The sequence below is a fragment of the Rhizophagus irregularis genome, chromosome 9 (assembly GCF_026210795.1).
Source record: "Rhizophagus irregularis chromosome 9, complete sequence".
Classification (NCBI taxonomy): Eukaryota; Fungi; Glomeromycota; class Glomeromycetes; order Glomerales; family Glomeraceae; genus Rhizophagus; species Rhizophagus irregularis.
The window spans coordinates 2,445,137-2,456,109 of record NC_089437.1 but is presented as its reverse complement, the minus strand read 5'-3'; the positions used below and the strand labels follow the sequence as shown (position 1 = coordinate 2,456,109).

Below are 10,973 nucleotides of genomic sequence, written 5' to 3'. Positions count from 1 at the left end.
TTATTTGTACTATTAAAAAATTTTTAATGGCTGTCTAAAAATTTACATCATAAAATCATCAGATAATTCAGATATATAATAAACGTATCATATTAAGTCCCGATTTGTTTTTTTCTTTTTATTATTATTTCGTGAATATATAATTCAATATTTGCATGCATAAAAAAATAAAATAACATCTATGAGCACTCCAAAGTCACCATCTTTTCCTTCAACAGCTTCTACCAAGAATACAAATGCAGAATCTACCTCTACAACTAATGAGCCGGTCGCTAATTCTGCAAATACTAACTCAAATAATAAAAATGTTGCTTCTGAAGCAAGTCGAAAGGATCTTATCCATTATGTCAATATAATCAATTTATTTTTAAATTCCTCAGTTCACACTGACGGAGACACAAGATTGCAACTTGCCATTCAACACCTTTATGAAGGCCTCGAATTTTACCCCGATGCATACGAGTTAAAGGTAATTGGGTCTTTAAAAATTTTTTAATAATAAAATATGATTTATTAATTTTCAATTAAAGATAGTGTGTATGAGTAGAGCTGTGATACTTTTTTATATGAACAATGTTCTGAAAATTAAGAATAATAGTGACCGAACGCGTAATTGATCTGACTTGTCAAATTTGAGTTTTTCAAGCTGTCAAATGCACCTAATTTGTTTTTTTTCCTTCCAATTTTTTTGTACCTAATGAAGTGTTCGTGATTCATTATTAGCTTTATATAATATAAATAGTTGAAATGTATAAACTTTTCTCAATTTTGGGTTCAACATAACACATTTACATATAACATAGTTCCTAGCCCACAAAATATCAATCAAAGAAGGTGACATGTCTCAAGCCATCGAATCTTTTGATGAATTGTGAGTTCCACTCTTTTTCGTTTCCCGTGGTTAACGATATACATATATAACTTCATATTTGATCACGTTAATCATTAAAAATCGATATTTATATTTATAGACGAAGACTTTTCCCTGATCATGAATCGTTGAAAGAATACCTAGTTCAAATAACTCATTCCGTACGATACCAATCTATGGATGATAAGTTTAGTGAGTAAAAAATTATAATATGTTAAATATTACTTTGTACTTAGACCGTTAAATCTGTATCCAAAAATATTTTTAACTCTAAGTGAGAGTTAGACAATTGAATTCAAATAGCGGATCATAAACACGCAAGGATAGGTTTGGATCTTGAAAAGAAATTATCCTTCCGCCGAATGCAATATTGCAAATCTTATATATTTGAATATATATAAAAGTCAATTTATCATAGCGTGATGGTTACAGAATAATCACGTCAATATGATTAGCTTCGTAATGACGAGGTGATTATTTTAGAGTAACTGAATCATAGATTTTTTAAAAATTAACCTTGCCTTGGTTATCCTCTCTTTAGAAAAGCATGTTATAACGATGGAATCCCAACTACGTGCTTCCAACATCCAATTTCATACCAAAACAATAATTAATGAATAATTTAATCAATTTTATCAGTTTTAAAATTCTTACTAAAAGACTTTGTATTTTTTTCCTATTTACTTTTAGTGTTCTTTCTTAAACTTCCGGCGCGAACTCAGAAAGATATATTGAGACATAGTGCAGGTAATATTTCTAAACTTCATAATAATATATTTTTTTATATGTTTAATTTTCTCTTTAAACAAATTTAGAATACCACGAAATGGATGGTGAATATTTAGACGCGTGTAGGATATATGTTTTACTTCTAAAAGCATATCCGGAAACTGTTGCTTTTTACGGGGTAATTTAATTTTATGATCTAGATTTTAAAACTGTAATTGTACTTATTCAATTAAACACTGAATATAATATTTCTTATTGTAATATTAATCTGAGAATTTAACCATTTGATTATAATTTAATAATTTATTGTTTTTATTTTTTACTTTTTTAAAAAAAAATTTAAAGTCACATGCTGCTCAACTCGCGGTTAAATGCGAAAACGAGAATCAGCCATTACCTGTTTCCAATTCATACCGAAAGATATTAGGTTGGTAAACATTAATTAAATAGATTTTAGCATGGGATGAAATTATTAACGTCCTTTGTATGTCTGCTCATTAATTTGAGGTTATTAATTTATTAAATTTGAACGGTGATCTAATTTTTTTTTCCCAAATGCAACCAAAAGTGGAAGATATTTTACCCGAGATTCTTCACCAAAAAATTGTGGTATATGATAACAGCCTCCCGCCAGAAATTCCAGTTTATCAACCAAAAATCTCCAATACTATATCTTCAACGTCACAACCGAATTCTTCTCAATCCTGTTTACACGTTACTTATAGCCAACTGAAATCATGGCTTGAAAGAGCACAAGGTTTTTATATTGCTAACAAGGATTGGAGAAAATTGTTCGAAGTTTCATTAGGAGTAATGAATAGTTGTGGGTACTTGAGATTTGAAAGGTACTTTCATTGTAATGGTAGGGTTTAATTAACCCACAAATTCAAATATTCTTATTTTATCTCAATATGATTTTCAATATTTTATACACAATTTTAGTTCTCCAAGGATAACGATGGTAGATCTTTTTTGCGATCCTCATGAATTACCGTCAAAATTGTTTTCCCTCTTGAATCAGAAACAAATATCTCTGGTTAATCAGCCATTCATGATGCATGATTCAGCGCCACACTCTTTTGCTGTGTCTATGGGAATTGCATGTTTTGTATTATGTTGTCATGAATTTTATGAATATGTAGCTGGACTAAAAAGTATGTAAAGACTCTGTTTTTCAGGGGATTTCTTTTTTTTTAATATATATATATGTATGTATGTATGTATATATATATATATATATTTAAATAAAAGCAAATAAAAAGAAAGAGAAAAAAAAGGATAATCTCGTAATAAATTTTTATTATAATCATTTGAAGGTAAACGAACGTGTTTAATACCCGTTCTTCCTATTGGACAATTTACTTCTCCCATGACAAGTCAATCAACATCTAGTTCTTATGATGATCAATGTGAAACGAGAGTTAACAAAAAGAGGCGGTTAAGCCTTAGCTTCCTGTTGTCAAAAGAATCTAGCGAAAGTAGTGCACTTGACGATTCTATAAATGATGAAAAAAATAATCAATCCGAAAAATACAGAGGAAATAGTGTTATGAATGTTAAAAGCTTGTTGATTGACGACCCAGAATTGTCATTGCAACAAAGACAAAATTCAATTACAATAGAGAGTTCTAGCCAGGAATTAAATACAGAACAAATTAATTTATGGAAGGGTATACTATTTATTATTATTATTATATTATTTTTTTTTTTTGGTTAAAAAAAAAAATTTGATGATTTCTTTTAATCGATCATTAAATATAATTATTATTAATTTCAGAATCGTATAATTCTTCGGAGACGTTAATTCATGTTGCCATGTCACATATAGAACGTGCCTTAACTTGCTGGCAGCTCTTAGAAGCAATGGTTCTACGTGGAGGGAGCGATTCTAAAATATTAGATCAAGGTATTGAAATGACTTCATATGTTTGAATATATATTTTAAGCTCCTTTAATCTGAAACATTATTCTATATTATAGAATTGGAAAATCATATTAAATCATGGGATCTTCCATTAGACGTTTCAAATGCGATTATGTTAACACGCGGAGATCTTGCTCTCTTTTGTGGATCCTGGAATACAGCGTATTATTTTAGTCAAAATTTATGCACTCGAATTGAAGGTGCTTGGGATGCTCATCGCAAAAAATTATCAAAAAAAGAACAATCTCCTCCGTTATCATCTCCAACTTATTTGCAAGAAAAGCAACAAACGATACAAGAAGAATCCTCGGATTTGTCCAAAATAAATGTTAAAACACAAACTCCATTATTACTTACGTTTCGAGTTATTTATTCCATTTCTATGATTTATCTTTTAATTGGTTGGTGGAAAGAAGCACGAAAAGAACTTTTAATGATATTGGCAACTATACCTTTTACGCCAGTTACACAAGAGCATTTTAAGAAAGACGATTGGTGTACGAACAAAACGATTGAAGGCATTAGCTATGATGAAGGATATAAACGAAAACATTTTAAGTTAATGGAGGTTACGCAAGAAGATCTTGTGGTAAGAACAATAAAAGAATTAATGGCATGTTATGAGGTAAGGCTTCTTAATATTGTACTTTTAATATTTTAACTCTCATTCTTATATTTGATTTTTTCTTTTCATGTCTCCTTAGAAAGAACTCAGTTCCTTTTCACGGAAACAACCAGAAATAGATAATACACTAGGGCATATAATAGTATTGACACAATATGGTTGGCCTTATTGGCGTGATCGAATATTTCGGCCGGTAATACTCCCAAAAATTAAAGAACATGGAGGCCTTAGTTACCCTGACATGTTACGATTTGTATACAGTAAGTATCTTTAACTTGTTATAATAATAATTTTAACTTATTTAAAATTTTTATATCTTTAATTTTTCAATTAATAACCAATTCGAAAAAAAAAGATATCGAAATCCTTCGTGAATTTCGCGAATTATATCGAAAATTTCCGGATCTAAATTTTTCTCTGTTACGGCAAAATTCAACTTCCAGTGACCAATTAACAAATTCCAATACAACAAAAGCGTCAATGCAGGCTTTGGAGGATAAAATTAATCACCCTTCTTCACGAAGCAACAATGAAAAATTAGTGGAATTTTGTAAAGAAAGGTTAATTCACTTACGAAATAAAAATGTTAAAGCAAAAGGTAAAGAAATTCCATCTAGAAATGTTAGTAAATATAATGATAAATCCCTCGATAATCCAGATAAAATAATAAGTGATCAAGATAACGTTTACGAAATAGACATGCAAAGTTCACAAAATACAAACACTCAAGAAACACAAATAATACAAAAAAGCTGGAAGATGAATGTCTCATCAATTGTAGTACCTAACAATATAAATAGTAATTTATCGTGTAATTATGTTCAATCAAACGGTTTACGTAATACTATAACAAAAGATACAAAAAAACTTTGAAACTTAACAAATACATTATTAATAATGAGTGAGTGTGTTAGGAATAAGTTGAACACTAAAAAATTTTTTTTAAAAAAAACGAAATTAGTAAAGAAATATGTAAATAAATTTAAGATGGTATATTATTCTTTATTGATTAATTAAAAAAAAAAATACTCTATTATTTAAACTATTTTATTTGAAATTTTACGTTCTAATATAAATTTTACTTCTAATACAGAATAATCCGAAGGACTATAATTCTATGCAAGGTGATACGAAATTACGAATGTCGGATCGGATGTCCGCCCAGCACGTGACGTGAAGTTGATTATTTCGGACTTGATACCGGTTTCCTTTTCCTTACTTAATTATATTTTTTAATTAAATATTTGGTATACCATATATAGTCAAAATTAATATAACTTAGCAAAACTTAACATTATTTATTTTTTGTATAAATATCAACAAAATCTTAGGAAAATTTAGGAAAAAAAGAATATGATTGATTATAGAAAAAATTTTTTAGATAAAATGTTTAACCTATAAAAAATTTATATTAACTTTTAAAAAAAAGAAAATATGAAAAAAAATAAATAAATCCATTGCTTATAATAAGTATTTAATAATAATCCAAAAATATGAGAAAAAAAAGAATAGCAAAAATCTATTGTGATTAGTAAATTTTTTATAGAAATATAAATTCCAATTGAAGTAAAAAAAATTTTTAAAAATAAAAAAAATAGTTAATAATTGCAAAAATATTTATTATCAAATATCATTTATATTAGAAATATAATTTATATAAATATAAAATAAATTATATAAAGATAATATATTGTATTAAAATTTATTTATTTAGTAATATGATTATGTAAGCCTACATTATAATACAGTTATTGGAAATTTGAATACTATACTAATATGCATTAACATCCTTCCTATTTCTAGTACAACAAACACTTTTTTTAAAAAAATAAAAAGGGTATAAAAGGGTATAGACTTTTGACAAGAGAAAATCTAAAAATCATATTTGGTATAAAGGTCAGTTTTTTATATTACGTGTTAAGCTTAAACAGTAATATTTCAAAGATAAATTTTATCGTGTTGTTGACTTTTCCGAAATTATAAATCTGTTTAACCTTCAAACAAAATTAATCAATTTTAATTACAATTTTTATATTGTACATATTTAGCCACATTATCCATATTATCTGGAACCACGGCCCGGTTTGGTATAAAGTTTTTTCTAATTTCACCACGCATAATTGAACCTTTCAAGAAGATTATTTGCATCTTGCACATCTTTTTGGGCCTTCTTCCTCATATACCTGCCATAAATTACAATTCATTGGCGTTAATTAAAAAAAAATAAGGAGTAATCGACCATAGATCTCGATTCGTACCATATAGGACAATCCTTTGAACTACAGAGAATATCCTGATGTAAGCTGCCTTGACACCTTTGACATTGAGTCCATAACCGAGCAAAATGGACTTCGAGTTTGTTTACAGTGTCGAGCTATCGGGAAAAGATAGTTATAAATGTTCTTATAATAAAACATGCAATGAAAGAGATTACCTGTCGCTGATATAATTCACCCAATTTCGGCTTACAATGTCGACATACTGCTGTGTCTATAATTTTGAAAGTGTAAGAATCTAAATATTATTATTGACATAAATTGTAGAAATACCTTTTTTTGATAGAGGAGTTTTACATCCTAAACAAGTAGCTGTCTTTACAGCAAATTTCATCAATCCGCCAATTGTTGGTGTTGCAATTTGAACGACACGAGTATGATCACCAGCAACTTGATAAATATAAAATGATTATTATAACTCGTTCATTTAAATATTATAAGTTCACTACTCACGTAAAGACTGAGCTTTGTCGCCAAGAATTGGTTCGAAAATTCGTAATAATGGTTTAGATAATTGATTCTCCAAATAATAGTTAGTGTCAATAGGAATATTATTTTCTAGAACATATATCGGATCTTCCGATTTTTCGTAGGCAGCGGCGCCTAAATTTTTCAAATAATACGTTGACTCACATAATTTGGTATGAAATAAACATAAAATATAAATTTATTACCTTTAGTACTTTTTACTATAACATAAGCGACCCGATCGCCAAGTGTTGGCGCGGAACCTTTTTTTTTTTAATTAAAATAAATAAATAAATATATATATATATATATATAAATGTTAAAAATTTTTATAATTAAAAACGAATTTAACCGTGTTACTTGCCTGCATCACGCTTACGCATACGTTCAGCCAATTCATGATGTGGCTGTTTAGCCGAATAATCTGGATGGTGATATATCAATTAATAAAATTACATATATTCAACAAAAATGTAAAGAAATTAACAATTATTATTAATATCCACCTGATTTACTTAAGGCTTTTGTGATAACTAATTGCGACATGTCTATTTTATTTTGAAGTAAATCTGAAATTGTTTTCTTAGCGTATCTATGAAAGTACCAAATGTTAAGCAAATGTCAATGGGTAATATATTAAGAAAAACATATTAGGTACGTACTCTTCGGCACCAGAAACATCCCGATCAATCAACATTTTCCTCAAACATGTTTCTATTACATTTTGTACGAGAAGGCAATTGTCTCTCCTGACAGTCTATTATTATAATAAGAATGACGTTTAATTTCCACAATTTTTAACAAACTTTGCATCAAAAGCTTACCTCAATACCCTTAGTATCTAATTTATCCCATTTATCTGGATTTGTCCAATATAAACCAGCATAACGCTTTTTATTTATTAATAGATATGGAAAGTAAACCTTTTCAAATTCTAATTTAATTGGTTTAACAAATTTCCTTGTAACATAGTCTGCCGCTTCCCTCCCTATTAAAGTATGTTAATAACCATCTAAATATAAAAATGAATGCTAATGGAAATATTACCTAAAGCCATGGCATCAACTAGATTATCCACTCCAAATTTTACCATAACAGAATCTGTGTCTCCATAAATAATATGAGCATCATGTTGATATCCATTGGCTATGGTATATTGACTTTCCACCTCCTAATAAAATAATGCATATAAACTTGATATTTCACAATATTATAAATCAACTATGAAATAAACATCAACCTGTTTTGTCTTTTCAATCATCTGGCGTCCATAAGCTGTGACACTTGCTGAAATTTCAATACAAGGAAGCTTACCAACTGTAGCACCAGTAAATCCATATACAGAATTTGCACTAATCTATAAGAGAATGTTTTGGTTTCATTTCAATTTAAGTTCATTAGTTATTAAACATATGCAATAATGGTAAAAACATTTACGCGAAACTTTAGAAGAAAAATATAATACCTTACCTTAAGGGCTAATTGACGTCCATCAAGAACAGCTTTTTTAAAAGGATCTGTCTCTTTTTTTAAATCTGCCTTGGCTTTCTTGCGTGCAGAGAGAAGATCTTCCAAGATTGTAGGTAAAAGTCCCTTTCGATGATGGACTTTCACAAACTTTGCTAATGTAATTAATGATATATAAGTTAGTTAAGTGCTTGACAAAAACCCATAACCTTTTTTGTTAATACCTACCATTGTTATATGGTGTTGTAATATAATCAACATCACCTAATTTATCAATATCTTTGATATCCAATAATGTTGTATAACAAAGGTTATGAGCAATCATGATAGAAGGATATAAAGAGCTAAAATCAAGTGTAGCTATTGGAACATTATAAAATCCCCTTTCTGGTTCAATAACGGTTGCTCCTTCAAATTGATCATCGGACCCTAAGTAATTGCACATTAGCACCGTCAAATTTTACTTTAACCGAAATAACAGGATAAATAACAAATATTTAATACCCTCTGATTTTAAAGCCGGTATAACTAAGTTTTGCTCAAATGCTTTTCTGTATAATTGTGATATTACTTTAATTTGTTGTCCACGAGAAAGAAGATAATTGAACGGAACTCCCGTAACACGAGCCATTTCAAGATAATTGATAATGCACATGAGTTTGTCCATTAGTCTCTGTGGCAAGATTGCATCCTAGCAAATAGTTAATATCAAGTTACTTAAATTTACTTGTATAAATATGTATTTATTTAAATGATAAACTACAGACCTTCAAACAATAAATCGCTAACCTTCGTCGTGATTCATCATTTCCATTTTGTAAATCAGTGATAATAGAATGATGTACTTCCTCTTTTTGTTCCCCTTTATAATTTCAAAAATCTTATTTACATGTACCAAATATAAATTAATTAAATGGATTAAATGAAAAATAATATATATCTCACCTAGAAAATGAGCACATACAGAATTAAGTGTATAAGATCTTAACTTATGATCACGCTGCATAACCTGTAACATATCAAGCTGAAGTCTTCCTTCAAGATGTAAATTTTAGTTAAGACTAATAATTATAATGGTGATTTACATGGTTATTAGTTTTATGTAAAAAAAGGATATTGATAAATTTGTTTTCCCGTGTTCCATACGCTTTTGAAGAAAATTTAGTGTCTTTAGCCTCTGTTTTTATACCTTATTAAAATATAAATAATTTTAGAAAAATCATTTATTTCTCAAGAAGATAAGAATTAGAGAATAACGTATATGTTTACCTTTCATACGACCAAGATATGGAAATTTCTTTACATTCAAATGCTGGGCGCGATCAAGTAAATATGGAAAATCAAAATTTGTGGTATTATATCCTATGATAACATCAGGGTCTACCTATTAAAAACAATCAATATAAAGATTATTATCAAATCACATGATATAAGTTGACATAACAATATACATGCCTCGATTACAAAATCTCTCCATGCTTGCAACATCTTCCCTTGATCATAACATTCGATGACATCAGTTGCAACAATTGGAGCACAAGAATTTAAGGTAAAGACATTTCTGATAAAAGGATGTTTTTCACCTATAAAGTGTAATTAAATAACGGATTAATTAATTATTATTTAAATCAATTTACATCTATAAGAAAAAGTGACCTTGTCTCGTAACCATATTGGCTATTTGAATAACTGGGTCCTCTGTGGGATCAGGAAAAATGCCCTTGCGACCTGCGCATTCAATGTCAAAACTTAGAATACGCAATGGAGCTACTTTTGACCATTCGCCTTCAGGAGGATGACTAATAAATCGGTCGTATCTAAGCAGTTATAAAAATTAATAAATTATTTATTTATTAAAACATAAATGAAATTATCTACACAAGTATTACTTTATATCAATTTCCAGTTGACAAGTAGATGTCTCGAGCGAATTAGTACGCAAATTATAATTTTTTGGTGGTAGTTCTATCCAATTTGCTCCAGTAACCTAATCAGAACAATCCTATATGAGAAATTAGTTCGTAGATAACAAATTTGCAAAATGATAATATAAGATGAAAACCTTGCAATCAATCATGAATCGTAAGACATAACTGATATTGCTTTCAAATGTCATTTCTCGAAGTTGCCGTTCGTTATATTTAATAGCTCCATCCTCAATGAGGCGTACAAGGTGTTAAGGATTATTTATCATATTTATTTGTTAATACGAAAAACGGAAGATTAGATTATAAAGGATATGTCTAGCAACATTCATAGCTCTCACTTCACTAAAAATAATTTTGAGGAACTGGCTCTTTTTATTTCCATGATAACCCCATATACTCTCTTTAAAAGTAAGTTCAATTCTTTCGATTGGCTTCTTTAAACTATTTTCCGGTTGAATAGCGCGCTAAACATATTACTTATTATTATTTGAAGTTTAGAAATAAATAAAAAAGTTCAAATAAGATTTTATTATACAATTACCGTGATCTGTTTTTGTAAATTAGATAAATCATTTTCTTTGAAACCAATTGGTGCTGGAATATAAAAATATGGACGAAATCCCGTGACATAACAAAGAACGCTATTTCCAATCTATCGAGGAAAAATCGTTATTAACAGAGACAG

General features: G+C 28.7%; 1 protein-coding gene across 4 annotated transcripts; it reads left to right on the top strand.

Moving 5' to 3' along the window:
• Positions 1-32: 32 nt before the first annotated feature.
• OCT59_029582 (uncharacterized protein) lies at positions 33-5,630 on the top strand (the record flags this gene model as incomplete). 4 transcript variants are annotated; one of them, XM_025315650.2, is made up of 14 exons in its annotated part: positions 182-469; positions 804-871; positions 972-1,063; positions 1,562-1,618; positions 1,687-1,778; positions 1,946-2,027; positions 2,169-2,445; positions 2,543-2,754; positions 2,917-3,270; positions 3,378-3,506; positions 3,581-4,149; positions 4,229-4,409; positions 4,505-4,747; positions 5,243-5,630. In XM_025315650.2, the coding sequence occupies 14 exons, from the start codon at positions 182-184 to the stop codon at positions 5,245-5,247; spliced, it is 2,649 nt and encodes an 882-aa protein (XP_025182329.1). In that variant the 3' UTR covers positions 5,248-5,630. The 4 variants fall into 4 exon arrangements, with proteins under 4 accessions (XP_065994770.1, XP_025182329.1, XP_065994771.1 ...); XM_066144870.1 differs by lacking the exon at positions 5,243-5,630 and having other exon boundaries at positions 4,505-5,188; XM_066144871.1 differs by lacking the exons at positions 182-469; positions 804-871; positions 972-1,063 and adding exons at positions 1,319-1,341; positions 1,413-1,420.
• Between the last annotated feature and the right edge of the window lie 5,343 nt (positions 5,631-10,973).